Source organism: Artibeus jamaicensis, unplaced genomic scaffold (assembly GCF_021234435.1).
Source record: "Artibeus jamaicensis isolate MK-2021 breed Jamaican fruit bat unplaced genomic scaffold, CSHL_Jam_final contig_354, whole genome shotgun sequence".
Taxonomy (NCBI): Eukaryota; Metazoa; Chordata; class Mammalia; order Chiroptera; family Phyllostomidae; genus Artibeus; species Artibeus jamaicensis.
In genome coordinates, this window is record NW_026521803.1 from 30,179,498 (window position 1) to 30,202,495 (window position 22,998).

Here is a 22,998-nt window from a genome sequence, read left to right on the forward strand (position 1 = left end):
ATGCACGTCATCTCCAAGCAGCTCCCCACAAAACGGACCACACAGAGGGGAGAAAGGCAACCTCACCGAGGAGGAGCCTGAGAGACACCCTCTGGAACCAGGGGTCAAAGTTAACACCAGCAGCAACAGGATGATTAGGCAGCCTGGGCCACTTGAGAGGTCGCAAGGGCCATCAAAGCCTCTGGCCAAGACACACAACCCCAATGGACAGCCGTTCTGGCAGTGACCTGGCTACAAGCTTAAAAGACATCCAAGTCGGGGGAGCCATACAGAAAGGTTCCAGATTGAAGGAAACCAGAGATGTGACAAGCGGGTGTGACATGTGATCCTGGACTGGATCCTTTACTTTGAAGGATGTCACCAGGACAACTGCTCAAACCTGACACCCAAGTTAAGGTGTATGGGAACTCCTTGAATTATTCTTGCAACTTTTCCGTAAGTTTGAAACACTTCCACAATGATATTTAAAAAGAAACTGCTCTTGCTCTTTACCCTTCCACCTTCGTTGCCCACCCCAACACCTGGGACATGGAGGAAAACAAGCCCCTCGATGGCTCAAGTCACTGCAGCAGGGTTCTCTGCCACCCACAACCAAAGCAACCATAACGAATATGTTTAGCAGGTAGAAGACTACTCCCTTCCCATTTCCCCCACTGTTGCTAATTGGAAAGCCTACCAAAAAGTGCCAGAAAAGCTATGACTTGCTCCGGAGACCAGGCAGAGAAAATGTGTCTGGGGCAGCGACAGGCGGTCAAGAAAACATGGCTGGAAACACCAATAGCAGGTCCACCTCCACGGAAAATCCAGTGAGCTGCCACATGGCTGGGGTGGCGGTAAGGGGGAGTCGAGAATAGGGCTAGAAGCAGGACTCTGATGGCTGGTTATGAAAGAGGGACAGAAGACATCCTCAGAGGCATTTCCCAGAGAAGGCGCTACCTGTCTGTGCCATAACGCGGCAGCACCCGCTTCAGATACAAGAGGAACTACCTGGCTTCCTGATGCTGGCTCTTCAGTGGGGCTTCCACTCACAACAGAGTATCTACGAAAGATCCATCTGGGCTGGAGGTCTGCATCCCCTCCAAATTCATGTGTGGATATGGTGTCCGGAAGTGGGGCCTTTGGGAGGCAGTTGCAACATAAGGGTGAAGCCCTCGTGAGTGGGGTTAGTGCCTTGTCAAAAGGGAGCCCCAAGCTCTCTCACCCTCTTTCTGCCATGTGAGGATGCAAGGGGAGGAGAGCCTGCCCCTGAATCTGACCTCGCTGGCACCCTGTCCGGGTTTCTGGCCTCTAGACTGGGAGCAATCTCTGCTGTTGACTATTCCCCCACCCAGTCTCTGGTGGTTTGTCACAACAGCCCGAATGGATGAATACTAGAAGTAACTCTTAGAATATAACCTGTCAGTAAACTGGGGACTTCCGTCCGCAGCGATTTCATTTGCAGTGCAACTCTGTTTCTTAGGCATCAACTTACATTTTATTTTTCTAATCACCAGTTACTTTTATTATCATACTGTCTCACGTTGGGTGAAATGGCGCTGCAACGAGGGAGCTCTGATCTAGGGCTCAGCTTCCAGCTTTCTCCCTGATCAGCTCCTTGCTGCTCTGCCGAGCTAAGGATGCTCCCCAACAGGCCTCCGGGCGAGTTTCCCGCTGGCTCAATGGGGCTTGGCCCGCTGGGAGGATGCCCTGCGCAGCGTCCCTCCCTCTCAGCACACTCCGCCCTCCTGAGCAGAACTCAGAGTGGCTACAAAAAGGCTCCCGCATGGTAAGCAGCCTTAACAGAAACAGTATCCAGAACAAGGTGAATTATATGACCTTGTAACTCCAAACCTCTATTTCTATGACTCATGAACATTTTTATGACTTGAGATTATATGACACATGAATCTCAACCTTATAATCTGATTGCTGGTCCAAGTATCAGCAGTGAATAAAATGCATACCAAAATTTAAAAAATAGCAAACCAAGAACCAAAACATCATGTTGGGCCAGTAACCCTCCCTCAACCTTTCTAAGTTTGCTTCACACCATTATCTTCATTTCATTCTCACTCCCAACAGTACTTAGGTAAGTCCAGTTGCTTCCATTTAACACATAAGAAAACAAAGTCGAGCCTTGGCTGAGTTGGTAACAGTTGGTTAGAGTGTCGTCCATACACCAAAGGGTCGCAGGGTCAATCCCCAGTTTGGGCACATGCCTGGGTTGCGTGTCTGGTCTCCAGTCAGAGCACATGTGCGAGGTGCCGATCAATGTTTCTTTCTCATATCGTCATCTGTCTGTCTCTCTTTTTGCCCCTTCCTCTCTAAAATCAATAAACATATCCTCAGGTGAGTATTATAAAAAGAAAAAAGAAAACAAAGTCCAGAGAGATTAAGCCACCTGCCCGAGTTTTCACAGCGAGGAAATGGCGTAACAGGGAGGGTTCTGAGCCGTGACCCCCACCCCGGCGCTCTTTGGCCCAAGTCACGTGGCAGGCCACTAACAGCACTGTCGGCTTACAATGTTCTCTTCCTTGCTTTCTCGAGGTTGGAAGATTACATTGTAAGTGGCTAGAACGCAAGGTCGGAAAACAGCAGGCGGGAGGAAACGCACGCCCCTTACAAATCCTTAGGAAAAAACTCGCGGGGAAGTCGGCATCCCTCATCTTCCTCCACGTGTCCACATCTGTTTCAGAAGTGAAGGGCCGCAAAGCTGCTCACCACTGCTCCACGCGGGCAGCCCACACCTGCCTCCGCAACTGCCCTTCAGCTAGCGTCCCCTCAGCTAGGGTTCTGGGGGCCTTCGAGAGTGGGGGGGGCGTCTCACAGAAACACCAGAACCTGAAATGCTTGGCTGACAGTCCCCACGCAGCCCCGCTCCACAAATCAGCAAGTGCCGCGCACCTGCTACGTGAGGCCGAGTGCTCAGCCCTTGGCTTGGTCCCTGACCTCCTGAATCAGTTGAGGAGATAAGGCAAATATGCAAAAAGTTAAGCAATCACCCAAGAAATAAACAGTGAAGACCGACAGCAGAGCGGAGGCCTAAGAGAAGCATGTGAGCAAATGCCAAGACCAAGTAATGAACGGACATTCTTTACAGTAACTGCTGCAGAGGAGAGAACAGATTTCCTTAGGCTTAGTGAAGAAGGGTCTGTGGGAAAAGCCCAAGTTTGACCTTGGTCCTGAGAGACAGAATGAAGGTGGAAATGGAGGGGAGAGAATATTCCTTCCAGGTAGATACAGCAGGGGTGCAGAAGGCTCAGGATGCGTCCAGAAGAGGACGAGCAGGCCGAGTCTGCCCGTGGGAAAGGCAAGGCAATGACTGGCTGCCGGTCTATCAGCCGTGAGGCGCTGGCTACAAGGCCGCTCGGACTGGCTTAATCAGAAGGATACCTCTGTCACACCAGCACAAAGTCCAGAGTCCTGGTGCATTCTGGTCTTACGTCAGCCTGAGACTCATGGCCGTGCAGGGAGAGGTTTCCAAGATCAAACTTCTGTCACCGAGGCAAAATGGGGAGCAGGTGACCTGGCTGGGGCATGCACCACCGCCAATGGCTTCCCCCTGGGGGGCACTGGGCCTTGTCCAAGGGGCTCGCCCTGCACACCAGCCTGGGAGGGAAGGTCACGGGGGACGCCAGACAAGGCTGCTCAGGGGACAGGCAAATCCAAAACCAGACTTGGAAATACAGCAAGCGATCTTCCTCCCAGGCCCATCTAAAATGCACATGGGCCCTGGCTGGTGTCACTCAGTGGATTGAGTGTGGGCCTGTGAACCAAAAGATCGAGGTTCAATTCCCAGTCAGGGTACATGCCTGGGTCACAGGCCAGTTCCCAGCAGGAGCTCCATGAGAGGCAACCATACATTGATATTTTTCTCCTTCCCTTCCCCTCTAAAGATAAATAAATAAAATCTTAAAAAAAAAACACTTAAAAATGCACATGGGTTCTTAAAGTAATGTAACCAGCGTGCAGAATCAACAAGGACCTTCATTTCAAAGGCCCCTGGTGGCCTGCGTCCATTACAGCAGAACTGTGCTGGGACACTCCCCACAGGGAGGGCATGAGCACGGGAAATCAGCCGGACTGGTCCTTGCTCGCATGTCCCAGCCTCGGGAACTGCAGTTCCCAATACAACCATGACACAGTGAGGTCCCAACACAGTGAGCTCTGGTGGAATCTGAATGACTCTACAACAGCGGTCCCCAACCTTTTTGGCACCAGGGACCAGTTTCATGGAAGACAATTTTTCCACAGATGGGGGGGAAGGGACAGGGTGTGTGGGCAGGGATGATTCAAGTGCATCACATTCAAGCTCCCCTCCTGCCGCATGGCCTGGCTCCTAACAGGCCCACACACAGGTACCAGTCCACAGCGCAGAGGTTAGGGACCCTGCTCTAGGAGCCTCATCTGGCTACTGTGGGGAACAGACTGGCAGGGACAAGGGAGCAGGCAGTCAAGCCAGTTGGGAGACTTTGCAAGTTGGACAGGTCAGAGTGGCAAGCAGGTGAGGAGGGGGTCCCGGGGCCCGGTCAGAAGGCCAGGCAGACGGACCGGGTACCGGGCGAGACGCATGTGGGATGGCATGGGGGATCCACCGGGCCGGGCCAGCTGCTGAAATGGGAGACTGGGGAGAACAGCACTAGCAATAAACAAGCCCTCTTAGCACCATCCGCTGTGAGGCAGCAGCTTTGGGAAACGCACCCGCCCTCGGACTGGGCCACTTCACTCTCCACAAGGTGAGTCAGGAGAAGTGTAAAAGAGGCAGCGCTGTTGTTTCCCGGTTTACTAATTCTGACTCAGACTGAGTGACACTTTCGCAGGACGGAAAGGACCCAGGGAATCCGGTCCCACTCCCTTCATTCGGCAAGTGAGGGAACCGCAGCCCAGAGCAGTACAGTGACTTGCCGGCGTTAACGTCACCTAAGCTTCACAGTGTTAGTGCCATGTAAGACATCACAATGAAACCCCCAAGCAGGGAGCTCGGTGCTCCCTCCACTGCATCGTCTGGCTCCAGGCCGCTTATGGCACGTGTGGCCGATCAGCTCTCACTCCTGGGGCGCAGCCTGACCAGACTGGCAACTGGAAAAGTAAACACTAGCGCAACCAGTGACATGGGACCTAAACCCATCAGATACAACCAGCTACTGAGTATCCGGGAAAACACGCGCACGCGTGCGCGCGCGCACACACACACACACAGAGCAAGGACTCAGGAGACGGTCCTTCCCACACCCCTCAGACCATGATGCTACTCTGGGGCGCCATCGGGGCGCCACAGACTGAGTCTCAGGTGCTCCTTCCCAGTCCAGCGTCAGCTCCTTTGTCTTCCCGCCCCTGAGAGCACTCGTGGACCAGAAAACGACAACTAGACGGAGCATGACTTTGTAAAGCATAGAGTGCATATAAAACACAAAGGATCCTGCTGTAAGAATAAAGAGCTGACGTTTTCTGAAGGGGAAAAAAGCAGAAGCTAACCCACTGTGGGTTCCTTCGAAGCTGCTTCTCCCTCCATAAATGGCCAAAATCAGGGGCGGGGTGGGCAGTAGTCCACTTGCAGACACTGAGGCGCGTGCGTGAAGAGGAAAACGCGGTATGTCCTTCATTTGACTACGCAAGCGCTTCACCCAGGGTGCCCGTGATTTTCCTAGTGCAGACAAGCTGCACTGTCAGAAGGGGTCTGACCTCAGGCACCAGGCCCTGCACCTAGAAGGACACGGCCCATGCCAGGGCTCCTCTCAAGTGACAAGCAGAGCAATGGCCTGGCAGGGGAGTCAGCAGCCAGCCAGCATGAGAGGACATGAGCACCTCCTGGGCCTCTCACTGATGACTCGGGGGCTCTGACCCTGCTCCATTGCAGCAGCCCGTCTTCCCAGGATGAGCAGAGCGACCTTCCGACCTTCCGGGTGTGTTTGGGGGAGGGGTGGCACAGAGGGCCAGCCGGGCCAGGTGACAGGGCCCTCCTAGTTCTCTTCTTTCACACGCTCCTCCCCCACCTCGAGCGCCCTTCCTCCCTCTCATCTCCGTTCCTATTCCTCTCCGTCTGCGCCCAAGCCAGCAACCTACACGCGGCTTCGTCCTACGAGAAAGGTAACAGCTGGTCCTTTCACGCTGCCTTTCCAGCTCCCACCACAAACAGCCACCGCCAAACACGGGACTAAAGCATTTTAAACTAGTTTATGCTGAATCAATAAAGCTTTGTAATTCCCATTCCTAGAATAAATTCAAGTGAGTTGGACACCTGCTTCTCTAAAAAGTGGCAAGAACTACGAATCAAATTCTCTAGGTTTCCTTCCTTAGACGAGCAGAAGCTCCACAACAAAATGGTGAGCGCCTCCCCTCTTTTACTGTTCACTTGAAAGTATTCCTTTTCGCCCTAATTTTGTATTTTTCTTTCCCAAGTCATGCCTGGACACCTTTCAAGTGCGCGAGAAGTTTCAAGGTCAGAGGGGTCACATCCCCATTTGAAAGTCACTTCCCTGCCGCATCTTGCCACATCCTCACTGGATGGTGCCCAGTGCTCTCAGGTGCCTGGGGGATGAAGCCCTCCTTCTGCACCAGGCAGCCCCGCCTACCACTGTGGGGGGAGGGGTGATCAGCCCAGTGCTCCTGCAAAGCAAGCTCCGCCTGCCTCCTGCAACGCAGACCACTGGGGATCACTCTGAGCTTGGGGAGGACCCAGAGTGGGGACAGAAACTCCACGTGAGGGCCCTGCAGTATTTCTGAGTCAGGTCTCCTTCACTCTGGACTCCAAGTCCTGGGCTCCCAGCTGCTCCTCAGATGCTCCAGTTTCCAGGCATTTCCTGCTCCAGACCCACCTCTGGCTGAGCTCCATCTACTGAGACCCCTCCAGTGTGTCACCAAGAGCAGAACACAACTGACTGCAGTCACATCTTGGGGGGGGGGGGGGTTACTCTACAGTCAGTAATAAAGCAGAAGCCCATGCTGCACCAAAATTCTCCTTGAAAACCCTTTGTTGTCCACGATCACAGCGAGAAGCTCTCACACCAAGAGGCTCTGAACCGCCTAAGCCACCAAATTCCCTCCTCCCCTCCCCCTCCCCCCAGGGCGTAGCCTGGGAGCAGTGCAAATGATTTTGTTTTTTGGTTGGCTGGTTTCTTGTGGATCATTTGCTTTTGCCTACTATACACAGCAGCTTTCCTGACATTTAAATGCATCCCTGAGGCCAGAGAAAGTGCCGCTATTACTCAGATCTCTTCAAATGACATCTGCCTTCTTTGGGTCAAGTTCAACATCTCCACAACTGGTCCTCGATCTAGACCAATATTTTATTGTGGCCAAGAGAGAGCCCTCACTGGGCACAGTTCATCCAAAGAACTTTGCAAAACTTATGTTCTGAAGTCTCACTTTTGCAAATCATTGCCTCAATAAAAAAATTAAATAAAACGAGGTCGTAAGGAGGTTAATGTGATAGCAATCTTACTATAATACATAAAATCGGTATCACCATCCTTTTCGAATGCCTGGAATAATTTAAGCAACTACAATTTGGGGGGGCTTGTAAGACAACAGTGCACTCTTATGATAGCCATTTATCATACCAGGCGAAAGAGTTATTGGCACGGGTTCCTGGTCTGTGTATTTCTGGTTACATCTGAAGTCACCTTAAATCATGTCAGTGCACCAGCAGCAGACAAGCCACTGTTAACATCCTCATTGCAGATAAAAAGGCTATTTCATAAGGGAGATTATGAACATCATGCTTTGAGAGAACTTCCTATGACACCCATTTAAAACAATGTCAAAACGGTAAAACTAAAATGATCAGATAGATCGAGATCATCCCAATTTTATGGAAACAAGTCCATTTTGGGGGAAAAAAGTTGATGCTAAATTAACTTGGTTCTCGAGAATAAGGGGCAGCAAAGGGCTACGTGGGAAGACAAGTGCGCAGCTCAGGGTACAGAGGCAGCCAGAGGTCCACGCAGGCGCTCGCCCACTGGATGTTCACGCTCTAGAGGAACTCGTTTTTTAAAACAAGAGGGTTGAGTAAACAAACTCTAATGACTGCTCATAAACATTCTGTTTGAGTTTTTACGTCCTCCCATCTCTGCCTTCCTGCTCAAATGGCGCCGTGTTTTCTGGGAACCACCCTGTGACATCACTGTTTGAGGTCTTCGCCATCTCGCAGGGCTGTGCAATCACGCTAGGGCCCTACCCGGCCCACCCAAGTGGGTGGCTGCCCCTGCGGCCCCGTCCAGCACAAGTTCCCAGCCCCCAGGGCTGGAGGCGGAAACGCAGTTTCCCAGAACACGTGGGGCTCCTGTCCTCGTGGACCCCCGGGAGAGCTCAGAGGAGGGAACGGATCTGGACGGTGGAGGCCCCCCGGGGTGATGGGACTGTGACCTTCGTCACCCCCACTGAAGTGCGGTGCTAGACAGGGGGACCTGCTGTCCTCCACACTCAAGGCAGGAGACAGAGGAGCACACTGAGGGGCTGACAGGAGCCGAAGGTGAGACTTCCTCCCAGGCTAATGTCTTCAGAGCGGCCGTGACAGACAAGGACCCTGAGCAACGGTCTCCTGGAGGGGCCCATGCCACACCACGCTCCTTGTCTTGGTGAAATGCCTCATCTCCCTGGACCCACTTACCGCACTGAGCATAACTGAGTTCCTTAGTGAGAGCTATTGTCTTATGTGTCCTTTGTGCCCAGCGCTGAGCCTGACATCAAGAAGATTCTCACGTATTTGTGTCTGTGACACCGCACTGCCGACCCCCATGGAGACCAAGATGGGCAGATGCTTCAGCGGTGGGTGGGGGCGGTCCCAGCATGCACCATCAGCTGGAGACAGAGTTCTCAGCAAAGAGGGCAGAGTTCACGGCCCGACCTGTCACACAGCAGAATCAGTGCTACCTCCCACTTGGGTAACACTTAAATCACCAAGTGCATCTATCACTGAAAACCACCAAACTCTCCCACCCTGACGCAGTGAACTAGCTCCGACAAACCACTGTTTACCAACATCTGTGAAAAATTAAGGCACCTGCCTTGCACGGTTAACTTAACATTAAAAACTTGAAATGCATAAATACAGCTCTGTGGGGAAGTGCAGCCACTGGCCCCTGGCGAAGCACATGAAGCATAAGCATAAGGCGAGATTTTAAATTCCAGCTTTAAGCCAAGAGTTGACTTATTGAATAGGATCGAGTGCAAAACAGTGGCAGCCTAACTCATGACTTGGCAGCTCTCCGCTACGTTGTTTCAAATTGTTTCAGACACAGGCTACCCGTCCAGGGCTGCTGCTGTTACTTACAGCCCACTCACATCATTGCTCTTTGGCCAGCACTCTGGCAGTTTCTGATTTCGGTTCACCTTGCAAGTGAGCACAGCGCAGACTGACACCCTCAGCATCTGTCCCATTCAGTAAAGGCTGTTCTGCGTGGCTGAGTGTTGTGTAACCCCAGCGGCTGAGTGGGGTCTGGTTTCACACTGCCAGTCCAACTGCAGGAATATTAACAGTGGGCGATCCCTAGAGACTTTATTAAGGGCGGATTACCAAAGGGTAAAGAATGTGCGGGGAGGGTGGAAGTGGAGGAAGCAACTGGAAAGAAAAGGAGAGGACCTAGAACACTTTCAGCAGAAGAAAAAGTTTATTACTGGACTATTTATAATAGCAGATACTAAGGCCCATGTCCCAGCATTGTTTATAAGGTGTGAGAGCAAGGTAGCCATGGAAACCATCATCAGAATCCAAGGCAGGGATTGATCGTGATCAAAAACCAGATCAGAAACTCAGCAGAAGGCTTCAAGTACCAAAGCTCACCAGGATCCAGCAAGAAACGACGGCAGGTCCAGCACAGGCCTCCCGAATCCTGCTCCACAGGGGCGAACGCCGGCCCTATTCTCCCTAGCTCTGACGCACCCCAACGTGGGAAAACCAGGGCTCCAGTGCCTGCAGGGCCCCCCCCCCCCCAGTCTCTGCTGGGGAAAGAACCTGGTTCTCAGTGACTGAGCCAAACTGGGAAGTTCCTTGGGGTCAGATGGCCAAAGCTACCTGCACCAGGTATACCTGCCTGGGAGCAGCCAATCAAGAGACTGCCCTTTACAAAAGCATTAGAGCTTTACTTCTTAGTGACACAGGAGCAATGACAGGGACTAGAGCTAATCTAAACTGGAACTGGAGATTCAGAAAGGCTTGGTGAGAAGACAGAAAACGAGCAGAGACAAGAGTCACTCCATCACACTGATGGCGCTGGCGTGGGGGGAAACGACCTCTGCTGTTGGCAGGATCACCTGGTCCCTAAAGTCTCAGAGGTCTTGAGCACCTTCCTGGTCCCCGACCGCTGTGCTGGCCTGTTAAGCCAGCTTGTTCAGACAGACCAGCCAAGCCGGGTCCCTGAGAGAGCATCCTTAGGCTAGAGCCCACATCTTGAAACATCCTTGCAACCAAAATAGCCAAGTAGGCCAAGTGCCAGGAAGGGCTACAGGCAGACATGCTCATCCGTTCGTGGTACCAAGGTGGGATGCTCTTCCTCTCAGTACAAAGTGCGGGTGGTCCCACAGTGGGAACCGATAGGTCAATCAAGGCTGAAGCTCTGGGAATAAAGATTTGAGGATATTGGTCCTCAAAGACGGGACCGTAATCCACCTTTTGTTCCTTTCTTCCCCACACCTCAAAAAGGAAAAGTATGTGTACAGCCTTAAAGCTCCTGCATCCAGGCTGGTACTTCACTAGGTAGGAGGGGCCAGTCCGAGGTTGCCTGCCCACAGGGAGAAGAAAGCTGCAGCTAGTGGATCAGCACCTGGACCCTTTCCCTAGCCCCCACAGTCCCCTACGCTGGACCGTGGTTCCCCAAGGACGAGACCTTCTCCTAGCAACGGGATGGGCAGCGACGGTTAGTACACCTCACAGGCTCTCCTTTCCTCTCATCAGCGAGCCTGAGGGTTGTACTAGCTCCCTACCCCCTTCTACAGGTAACCAAAGCCTGGAGGTTAAGCAGGTGCCTAAGGTCGCACAGCTGACGGAAGGGGAAACCAATATTCCGTCTCCCCCATCCAAAGGTTAAGCTTTTATAACCTCTGTATTTTCCCTGCCCCTCCTCCTGGTTTATTTTTTTCATTGTGATACAATGTACACTATAAAATTTACCATCTTAACTGTTTTTAAGTGCACAGCTCAGTGGCACCAAGCCCACGCACAGCGCTGGGCAGACATCCCCCCAGCCGTCTCCAGAACTCTTTCTCTTGCGAAAATAAAACTCTGTGCCTACTAAATGGCAGTGCCCCACGCTCCCCTCCTCCCACGACCAGCATTCTGCTCTCCACCCCTACAACTCTGACTCCTCTAGACACCTCACCTGAGTGGAACCGCTCAATCGCTGTCCTGTGGTGACTGGCTTATTTCACTGAGCACCATGTCCTCAAGGTTCGGCCATGTGGTAGCGCGCGCCAGAACTTCCCTCTCTTTACAGCTAAGTAACACTGCCTTGCAAGGACAGGCCACGGATCACCCATTTATGCGTGATGGATCCTGGGTGGCTTCCCCAACTTTTGGCTACTGAGAATAATGCTATTTTGCCCTCCTGTCATCTTCTATTCAATCGCTAACATTACAGGAGGAAAGAACAAATGAAGAGCACCCTTCCATCTGCCTTCAAAAGAGCATTTTAGGATGTTAGGTGGAATAAACTCTCCGTTTGAGTGTTCTGATTGTAGGTATTTATTAATGCTATTAAACCTGTCACAACAGCCCTGGCTGGTATGGCTCAGTGGACTGAGCACCAGCCTGCAAAACAAAAGGGTCTCCAGTTCGATTCCCAGTCAGGGCACATGCCTAGGTTGTGGGCCAGGTCTCCAGTAGGGGCGCACAAGAGGCAACCACACACTGATGTTTCTCTCCCTTTCTTTCTCCCTCCCTTCCCCCCTCTATAAATAAAAATCTTTTTAAAAAACTGCCATAACCTTTAGACAATTATATTCTCACACACTAAGATAATATTAATATACATATATATTTAAGTGGGACCCTACATCAGTATTATAAAATTCTGTGAGCCTTTAAGTTTTTAAGCAAACAAGCCAGAACTGCTACTTTCAAACACTCGTGTCCCTGAAGGCTGGAGAGCTCACACTGATGGATCACTGAGAGCGTTCTAGTCCTGGCTGTAACCGCCCCCAACCCACACCAGGACAACTAGTAAGAGGACACGCAAAACCGGGGGCAGTGCCTGGCAGCGACACTTAGTCTGTAACAGAAATGTGTCTGTGAATCCCTGCCGTAACTCAACCAGCTTAGTTCTTCGAATAACTTCCGGCTACTCCCAGCACAGAGACCCTACCTCCCAGGCACAAGTTATCGCCACTATACGAAGGAAACAAGGCACACACCACCAAGTCTAAGGCCAGCTTCAGAGAAGGAAGTACCAGACTCCAGCATCCCCACCCCTCTGCCTCCGAGGCGCCCGGGAGGAAGCAGCATTTGTTCAGATGGGCAGGGTCTAGCACGTTCACTACAGTCAAACCTTGGTTCTCTAACAATTCCATTCTCGATCCAGCTGTTCATGGGAAAATTGTATCGGTTTTGTACCTGACGACATGCTGATGCCTGTATGACCAGTCGTGCACCTCTCAGGTGACCAAAAAGTGGGTCAATTTTTGAACAGGCCGTGTCTTGAGCAGTTTTCCAGAACGAATTACGTTCAAGAACTGAGGCTCCGCTGCACACCTCTGCTGGCACTTGAAGGGCACGCGCATCACTCCGTGCACACGCCTGTCACACAGTTGCATGCACACGCCCAGCAAACTGGCAACTACAAAGAGCTAGCAGCTTGGGAGCAAAGACAGACTAGTTTCTGGCTGAGGAGACTTTCATTTCCCTTATTTTACAAATTAACATTAGCCCTCACTAGTGGGTGTAGGCATATTGAGAATGTGATTAAACCTAATGAGACAAGATAAAGCAATTTACCTCCTTTTAATGTACTAACACCTCCTTAACGCTTATTCCTACAACAAATGAACCACTAGACTGGAGGAACTCAAGGTCAAAGGACGCCCCTGAGGGGACGGGCTCTTCCTGCCAGCCTCGGTGGGGGCTATGGCACCTGCTCCCCCATGAGGAGGAGGGGCCTGCACACTGGGTGGCTGAGCGATGACCACAGAGGGTCCGAATCTTCAGATGAAAATTATAAGGAGCATTATCATGGCCCCTGTGGGAGAGAAGGCAACTGGAACAGACCGGATCTGGTTTTTCCTCCCCGGACTCACCGTTCTCTTTTGAAAGCCCCCTGCTTTGTCTGATCTCAGGGGAGCTGTGAGGACCGAATTTGCCCCCACCAAACCACACCAAGTACCCACGAGTCCCGATGAGACTGCTTGTGAGTTAACTGGGGGAAAATTAAAAGCAGATTATACTTTTAATCTAAATGATGATAACCTGAGGAAGGTAAATGCAAAAAAAATTGTGTGTGTGTATTCAAACTTATTTGCAAAAGTAGGCTCTTCAAAAAGAAGGCTGTTACGGCCGCTTTCGCATCCACAAATGTTAGCTTGCTGTCATTCCACGTTCAAACCTTGTGCCAAGCCTTTGGGCTAAGAAAATGAGAAAGGAAAACATTTACTTATCTCCTGACGGACAGACCCCCCCCCCCCCACGGGTGCTCTAGCCAGAAGCCGAGCCAAAATGACAGATGATCATGTCACAGTAAGGGTGGCTCCTTGATGGGGGCAAAAGACCCTTCCCCTCCAAGCACACAGCCCAGAAACAGGGGGTGAGCACAGGTGGGCTTTAAACCAGTTCAGTGGCAGAGTTTCCACAGTAGGCAAACCATGTCTGGGGAACTGGGTGTGAGGCTGAACTGACATCTTCAGTGAGAGCAGTTCTGCGAATCTACACGTTCAACCGTCAACTCTATGCACACACAATGCAAAACGGAGAATCAGAAAATCTCAGAGCTTCTACAGACTTGGCCTTGTAACCCATCCCATTCTCGGCAGTGTCCCCTCTTTCGGATGTGTAAGTGCTTGAGACGGTGCAGTGATAAAATGAACGCCCGCCCTCGGAGCACCCTCCCTGGGGACAGCTGGCCTAGCTTCCGTCCCCCGAGTCCCCTCATGGGTTCATTGCACATGTATCCAAGTACAATACTGTTTACATTGCTGATTTCAGAAATTCACAAGTCATTTTACTCTGTACCTACTGGCCTCCAGGGCAGCTTAAGTGACTGGCATCGTATACAGGCAGGTAGCAGGCTCAGAGCACACCTCATGCCTTTGGTGGGACCTGCACTGGGGTGTGGATGGGGAGTCAGCAGAAAGAAGTAGAGCTGGCCCTGGCCGGTGGCTACATTAGTTGGGCACCGTCCCGTACACCAAATGGTTGTGGGTTCCATTCCTGGTCAGGGTGCCCATGGGAGGCAACCGATTGATGTTTCTTTTCTCTCTCCCTCCCTCTCCCCACTCCTTCTTCCCTCTAAAAATTAGTAAAAAAACATTCTCAAGTAAGAATTTTTTAAAAATCAGTTGAACCAGAGTCTAAAGTTAATGGCTAGGGCACACAAAATCGATAGTTGAATATGGTACAATTTGCTAGTTCAAATATCATCCCTTTTCTTCCCTTCCTGAAGACACGCAGCAGCCAGCTCACAGCACAAACAGCCTGGCACTCTGCTGCCCGGTATCTTTTTCTTGCAAAGGCTGGTTTCTAAGCCAGGGGCCCTGAACTTCTCAGTGCCAAGGAGCTTATAAACCAAGCCTTTGAATCCCATACAGAGGCATCTGGATTTTCTCATTACTCTAAGGATTTCATGTCACAATGCATTTGAATTTTATAATGGCAAAAGCTGTTTGGGGGGAGAAAATCAGTAACTTCTCATGATGGGCCTCTTCTGCAAGGAGAGAAAAGCCTACCAGGCCTGTGTCACTACAAGAATTACTCAAAGAAGGACAATAATTTAAAAGTCCCGGAATAAATGGTAGTAAGAGAAACATTATGAGCCATTAACTTGGTGCTTAGAGATACTGGGTCCAGCACAAACAATGCCCCTTTTTTATTACAAAATCTTTTGTTACAAAATCGTAAGCATGTAATTCTGTAACGTAACAATATCACATTCAAGCACTCCATATGACATTTTAGGTGACATGTTCAGGTTAAAACTATAAATTATTACACCCAGATTATTACCCTACCGACCACACTGAAGCAGGCTTTACTTCTGCTGGACCCTGTAGAAGATTGATCTCTGCCACAGCCAATTAGCCAGATACCACCGGTGCTCATCTGCACCAGGACCCAGACAACCTGAAGAGCTCATGTCCAGCCTAAGATGCCCCTGCTTAGAAGGCGGCCACGCGAACCACCTGAGTGAGGAAGGGAGCTCATTTTCCAGCAGACAGGTGCCCAGCCAACAGGCAGTGAGCAGGACACACCTGTAAAGGTGAAGACCTCTAACTAGACGGGCAGCTGGCCGAGGGCCACAAGGAGGATCAGACCTGGTTCTCTGCTCATAGCTTTAAAAGGGACAAGTGCCCATTAGACATCAAGTGTGGCAGGAAAAAGAAGGCTCTCACTGTGACGTTTTCAGGAGACGGCGTCAGGCAAAGCACGTGGAAAGCATGTCCTGGCGTGTGAGGATGGTTAAATTTACAGTCAAGTAATTTTATACTGCTCAAGTTTCACATGCATCTCTTTGGTTCCCTGTAGCCCTCTTGGAAGATGTGAACCTCTCTGGGAGCCTACGTGGCCTAAGAAAAGCCAAAAACAAGGGTTTTGCCTATGTTTGGGTCACATTTTAAGGAGCGTCAGAATGCCATGGGGCTGAGTGTGGAGATGGGTACCTTCCATGCACAAGTGATGTTCCGTACCCACCGCAGGTGGAACATGACCTCACAGGAGGCGGCAGAGCAGAGGGGTCAGCAAGGCCCTCGGCCGGACCCCCGGGGGTGAGACCCTGCCCCACCGCCTTCGAGGCCTGCAGCTCTGGGTGAGTCGCGTCGGCCTGAGGCCGCTCCACCTGTAGACGGAAGGACGGCCGTGCCTGAGTCTCAGTGGCCAGTGTCTGAGCTCAGAGGGCTGTGAGCTCAGACACAGGTGGGGAAAGCACAGGCCCAGGTTCTTTATTTAACACATATTTATGCTTTTTTCCTGAACATTCTGGTTTCCATGACTGCCTAGCTCTAAAAATATAATCATTTAGCCCTGGCTGGTGTAGCTCAGTGGACTGAGCGTGGGCCTGTGAACCAAAGGATCCCGGTTCGATTTCCAGTCAGGGCACATGCCTGGGTTGCAGGCCAGTTCCCGGCAGGGGATGCACAAGAGGTAACCATACATTGATATTTCTCTCCCTCTCTCCTTCCCTTCCCCTCTAAAGATAAATAAAATCTTTAAAAACATAAATAAGGGTTACCAACATTAAAAAATAATAAAAATATAAATATAATCATTTAATGAAGAAAAACTAAGCTATAATGCCTTTTAGTACAGGAAATACAAAAAAAAACTTACGAATGAAAACACCAAGCATATGAAAAGATGTTCAACTACCCAACGAAAATCAACTTTAAATCGAAAAGGAAACATGTGGTTGAAAGACAGGAACACCCAGTATGAGGGTGGGGGCGGGGACGGGCCAGCTCTCCCCTGGAGGCTGCAGGCCACGTTAATGAACGGGCCACGTTAATGAAGACCGTCAACACCAGCAGGTCCACCTTCGGCAACTTTTCCTGATGAAATAATTGAAAAAGGGTCCAAGATTGTTTGTAACACTTTTCACATCAAAAACCTGGAACCAATTAAGCACTCATCGAAATGGGAACAGTTAAAAACACCATGGCACAGCCAGATAACACTGTATTATGCAGGCCTTACAATGGTGAGGTTACCTTTATATGCAACAGGGAAAAAAGCCACAGTAGGTTAAGATGCAGCACCCGTGATGGCACCCACGATCGTGCCTAAGTCTAAAGCGGTACTATCCAACAGAAGTCAGGCACAACACACGTGAGATTTTAAATTTTCTAGTAGTCAGGTTAAACGTAGGTGAGTCATCCAAAATATTATAGCACCTCCACAGTTAATCAGTATTTAAAAAGTTGAGTGCGCTGTTCCACGCGCACGCCTGCTCCGTGTCTCGGAAGTCCACTACGTTACACCTCCAGCTCTCCCCCACTGGGGCGGCCTCATCCCAAGTGCTCCAGCCACGTGTGACCCCCTGACTGGACGGCCAAGGTCTAGAGACCACGTAAGTGGGTGACAGTAGCTGTTCCTGGGAGGAGGCTTTGCCTTTCCCGCATCGTATGAGTTGTTTCAATTGTCATACAAATTAACAGAAAAAAAGGAGAACATTGTGAAAAATGCTTTTTAATTTTCCTTTAAAGCTATAACAGGAGACAGAAAGCACAGTTTAAATTTAAACCTTCTTTCAAACTGCTCTTGCTCTTCCCCCAGGGAGTTGGTGGTGGGGCCGAGATTGAGCGGGAGCCTCTCCCCACCCCGTGCCTTGGTTGCTGTGTTTGGTGTTCTCTGTGGTCTGAAGTCTTCCCTCACTGCCGCGGCCCGCCGCCGCTTCTCCAAAGCGCCTTTAACCAGGAGTGTGTGCCCTCCTCTCCAGACATGTGGTGATGCTGTACCGTCAGGTAACTGTGTATTTCGGTTCTGCTGCCCAGTGACGATGCAAGGCGTGTTTGTGCAGACAAGGACGCCAGAGCACACGCTACGCTCTCTCTAAGGTGGGCAGCTTTTCTGTGTGGCTGCTGGGGACTCACTGAATGACAAAACAAGGTCAACGACTAGCTCAAACCCGAACGGCGTTGCCTCGACAATCCCGTATGTGTTCTGACAAGTACACTCTCACTTAGGGAAGGCGGTGTCTGGACCCTATATTGTAAACAGTATAGTTTATAGCTGAGCCTCACCACAGAAAATGGCAGTATTTTTTTTAATCTTGCGAGCATCTGGAAAGTCTGGTTAGTTTCCACTCCGAGTGCGTTGTTCCTCTGACAGAAAGAAGGCCATCTTTGCGAACAAAAGTGCAACAATGTACTTAGACTCCAACCAGACATGGGCTGTCAGAAAGCCTTCTGCTGGGTGACTGTGCTGTAGCTGATGAGGCGCAATATGAGGAGCACAAAAGAAAAAGCGAAGGAGCTAACAGCTAAAGGCAAGCTTCTCTAAGAGGCCCAAGTGGGGAGACCTGGCATCAGCAAGTGGCCATGGGAAGTTCCAGCAGGACTTGAGGGAGGAGGGCTCGGGGACAGGCCTAGGGGACAACCTTCCAAATAAGCACCTACTGAGGCAGCGCACCACACACACTGAGGACGCACTGTCCTTCCCTGAGGGTAGAAACAAGGTACTAACACTCTCCATACATGTGTCTCTTGTGACAAGAGCCCAGGGTCCGCTCCACCATCCCGTGAGCCCCCTCCCGAGAGTGTCCCGTGCAGCCTCTGCTCTCCAGATCTCAGCCTGGCTGGGACAGGGGACATGAAAAAAAACTACCAACAAGGGGGGACAGGGCATGCTTGTTCCATGTGTACAGGTAACAGGCAGGCAGAGAGCAGGCCCTGTGAGCTGAGTAACAAATTGCACGCAAACTTCGAAGTTCTGATTGTCACCAGCAGGGTTTATAGGTCCACTCAGAAAGGGGGGCAGAGACAAAAGGAGTAGCAGCTACAGATGGGAAAGGACTGAGCTCAACAGAGGCCCGCGTCCCCCGAGACACAAGTCAGGGACAGCTGAAAGATGCCAGCCCAAAGCACATAAGCTCCATGTTCCAAAGGACTAGCCCCAAACTGCAGCCCTGAGAGCTAAGGCCCTTGTGCTCAAAGCCACTCTGGTCTACACAGTAAAGTGACCTCCCAGCAGCCCCCAAAATCCACTGCTTGGGCAGCGCCTATCGATTCAAAACCACACAGGACAGGGTCCAAGCAGTGCTTTCAGTCTGGTGACTTCTCGGTCACTCTGCTGTCTAGAATGGTACTGAAAATCTTAATACTTAAAGGAGCACCATTTAAAATTTCATCCGGAATAACCCTTTCTCTACGAAAGACTTGTGTTATTCAGCCTGAGGGAGAGATTATGTATTTTACACTTTAAAAACCAGACTGTTTTCTGCACTTATTGTAGTTAAGTCATACTCGCCATGCCTGCTTACATTTGGGCGTCTTCCTGGGACCTGCACAAATCAGACTGGCCCACACTGTCCTTTTCTGTGGGTGGAAACGAGGTACTGACACCTTCCACAGGCATGCTTCTCATGACAAGGGCCCAAGGGTGGTTCCACTGTTCCATGAGTGTGGATGCAGCTGACTCGCTGCGGCAGCCGCCTCCAGGTGTGTGGCCGGCTCCGATTCTCCTTCCCCATCCACCTCAGTACAAAGGAAGTGATTTCCCACAGCTGAGCTGCTGGGTCCTCCAAAAACGGTGTGCCTTTGCTGATGGGAAGGGCCCTCTGCCAAGGAATGAGATCAACTCCCCCCAAAAATGTCCCCATAGCTCAGGAGCTGCCAGTCGAACCGAGGTGACACAGAACAAGAAAACAGAGACTTGGAGGGAGGGACGAGGAAGAAGTCTTTTCTTGGATAACTAGGAATAGACCAACATACTAAGTTCTTAGCTGAAACTGTATATACTTAGTGAATTTATACACTGAAATAAGTGTCTCATTCCAAGAATAACATCTTCCAACAGGTATAACCAATAAAGGGCCTTAAAATTTCCATCCCCCTTACAAAAAAGTGCTGTTGGTATAAGGGGTAATTCTTTCCATCATACATAATACATTGAAGTATGTGTCTGGCACTAGCATTCATGATGTTAGAAAAGCCCTCTAGCAGGTTAAAAATAAAAGGAGCATTGGTTATTGTGATAATACACTAAAAAGAACAAGTCATCTCCCCAGAAACAAAGAGCATCTGAACAGCCGGCACACTTTCCCTGTGCACCTTATGATTCACGTGCGAATTGTGAATCCAGCCTAGCAAGTGAGACAATGGTTAGAAAACAATACCACTGCTTCTCACAGGAAAAGCCTGAGCGAGTAACTCTGACAGAAAGAAAAGCAACTGCCCAAACACAATCTGGAAGCTACTGCATTGATCGCAGACAAACCTCAAGTTCAGACTCGTGAATCTAAAAGTGATTAACAACCAGAAACCCATGAACAGAGCAGGGCACAGAGCCCCACAGCCCTAGGGAGAAGTTCTCAACAAACACTTTCTGGATTAGGCCAAAGCCTCACACTCGTGAAGCCGCATTTTTTGTTTGTTTGTTCTGTGTGTCCTCTAGAGACCTTTTCCTGGTGGAACAGCTTTGTCCAGCTCCTTGAGTGCAGAAAAAGCACACTACAACTTTAGCTCAGACTCTCACTAATTCAGCATTCCTAAATCAGCATGCAATGTGCTCATTTCTAACTAAAACTTAAACTGAGTGTTTTCTTCTGAAAGTGTTGTCTTTAAAAGCAACCCAGTATTCTGATTTTTCAAGACCAGGGCTCCAAAAATTAAGGGCTTATTCAGTTGTCCTTTTGCTTCATATAATGAAGTGGTTAGTTACTATCTCATACAGGACTTCATGATCCGCCGCAGGTATACCCACTTGAGTCACTGTTTTACTTGGGAGTACAGGTGGTATTTTCATGCACTTTGGTGTGGCCAAGCTCGGTGCTTTACACTCCAGTTCAGATTGTTCCCTGCACCCCTGGTTTCCAGCCTCCTGTGATGTCCAGCTTCAGGGAAAACAACTGAAAGTGTAGCTTGAGAGCTCCTGCTGGGGGTAACCGGAGTGGGGTGCTTTTCTATAGCCTGAAGCGGCAGAGATTTCAGTCCTCCCACCCCACACACACCCCGGCCCAGACCTCACACCCTCTGCTCTCTCAGCAACTACCTCTCATCTGTGATCACTGCCAGGGGCTCCTGGTGCAGGTGGAGTTGAGTGTCCTAGTCAGCTGTGCCCCCATCACCCCCAGCCAGTGCACAACCTCTGTGGCTACCTCCTGTCATTCTAGTTCAGCCCTGCCCCCCTCCAAAAGGAAGGAGGAATTAGAAAACTCGCCCACCCGGCAGGAGGTCACGCCCACGCTGGGGGGGGCAGCTGCAAGAACCTGCCAGGTGAAGACACGGAAGTGGCTCTTCCTCCCCCGCCCAGACCTGCTGGCTGGAGCCAGGATCCTGGGAACCGCAGTCCCAACCCCCGCCCCCCAACACACCTCTGTGCACCCAGAAGTGCGCACCAGGCACTGCCAAACATTTTCGGCCACAGAGAAGACAAACTGGCAGGCGAGGGAGGAACGTCCAAAACTTAGGAGTGGGGGAAGGGTGCATACTTAAAGGCCTGTGCCCCCCTAACCCTCAGCGCCAAGTCAAAACCCAAGGGGGTCCCTAGGGAGCTCGGGCTGCTTGGCCGCGGGCACTCGGGGAAGTGGTGGCTGGTCCCCAACTTAACCACAGTGAGTGCCATGGAAGCGGGCGTGTCCGCCCCCGCTGCACCTGTTCCCGACTCTGACCGAGGAGCCCTGCAGACGCATCACAACCTCGCAGGCATCCTGGAAACCACCCTCACCCCTAGCACAGCCTGACACCGACCCCCCTCCCGGCAGTCGCGGAAGCCCTCCACGTCCCCACCCAGCAGGGCCGCCTCAGAGAGCCCCTCCCTGGCGAGCTGAGACCCCCGGAGCGCCTGGCGCCTTCCGCGAAGCTTCCGCCCTCCGGCCCCGGACACCAGGTTGGGACCCCTCCTGTCTCCGCTTAAGGGGCGGAGCGCCGCCCAAGTTCAGGGGTCCCCTTCGGTGGCATGCGGGAGGAAAGGAAGCCTTAGAAACATGAGAAGGTCGCCCGTGGGAGTTCGCGCCGCAGGGCACCTGGGGTGGCGTCCTGATCGAGATGGGCGCCACCACGGGGGGCTGTCCCCTCGCAGCAGCTGGGAGCTGGCGGGGCCGCCCCCCCCAGTTCGGGGACTCATTGAGAGCAGAGCCCCGGGGAGGCGAGCGATGGCCGGGCGTCGGGGAGGGGGCAACAGCCCGGACCAGGGGCACCGCCGCGGCCGGTTGGCGCGGGGCGCTCCCGGAACAGCAAACTTTATCCACCCCCCGAAGTTGGCGGCGCGAGGGCGGCTGCGGGGAGCAGGCTGAGGGGTGTCTCCGGTCGCCCCCTGACCCCCAGAGCCGCTGGAGAAGGCGCCCCCGAGGGCCGCGGTGGCCCGCAACACACCGCCCCGCCGCCCTCACCTGTGCCCGCCCGGCCGCGGCGCGCGGCCGCACTCACCTGGCTGTAGAGCTCGCTGACCGACATGACCCCGCGGCCCGGCCGAGCCGCGGCGCCGAGCGGGCGGACGACTCTCGCTGGTGCCCCGGCGGGCGGCGGGTCCCGGCTCCTCGCTGGCCCCGCGGCTCTCAGTCCGCGGCCGGCCCGCCTGGCGCCATCTTCCTGGGCTGGCCGAGAGTTTGTGGTTCCTCGTCCCTCTCCCCCTCCTGCCCCGCCGGCTTCCTGGAGGCGCAGCGGCCGGCTCGCTCCCAGCCGGCGCGACCTTTACTCCCGCTGCGAGGCGTCGCAGCGGCCCGGCCGGAGTTACGGGCGGGCGGGGGAGGAGGCCGCGCCGCTCCCCACTCAGGTATTGGAGGAGGTGCGAGCGCGGGGCGAGGCAGGGCGGGCGTCCGAGCCGGCGGCCAGCGAGCTGCCGCCACCGCCTTTGCACCCCGCGGGGCGGGCTGGACGCGCCCCCGCACCTCGGGGTCCTCCCGGCGGGGGCGGGGCGGGCGTGCGGCGGGTGCCTGCCGCCCCCTGCTGGACACGGGGCGCATGCGGGACAGGTGCGCGCCCGAGCTGCACCTGCCGCCCCACGCGCCTTGTCCACCCCAGCTGTGCCTGAGAGGCAGGGCGGGGACGCAGTGCGGACAAGAGGGGGGAAAAAAGAGGAAAGTAACCAGAAAGGGGCAAAGAAGAATAAAATGAGAGTTGTCTACTGCTGAAAGGCTCCAAACATTCTCCTCTGGTTTTTACGTATCTATAGCCAGGGTTTTTGTTATTAAAATTCAGTTATGTCACAGTTTGTTATTAAGGTGGCTTGGA

The 22,998-nt window shown here is 52.3% G+C and overlaps 1 protein-coding gene across 2 annotated transcripts in view; it reads right to left on the minus strand.

Annotated features, from left to right (window-relative positions):
- Window positions 1-22,624, minus strand: part of MYO5B (myosin VB) — a 255,212-nt gene extending 232,588 nt beyond the window's left edge. Inside the window, exon 1 of one of the 2 annotated variants that reach the window (XM_037165072.2) lies at window positions 22,195-22,624. In XM_037165072.2, the coding sequence (XP_037020967.2) occupies window positions 22,195-22,221 (27 nt within the window). In that variant the 5' untranslated portion in view covers window positions 22,222-22,624. The remainder of the gene's footprint in view (window positions 1-22,194) is intronic. The other variant, XM_053664231.1, reaches the window with a different exon arrangement.
- Between the last annotated feature and the right edge of the window lie 374 nt (window positions 22,625-22,998).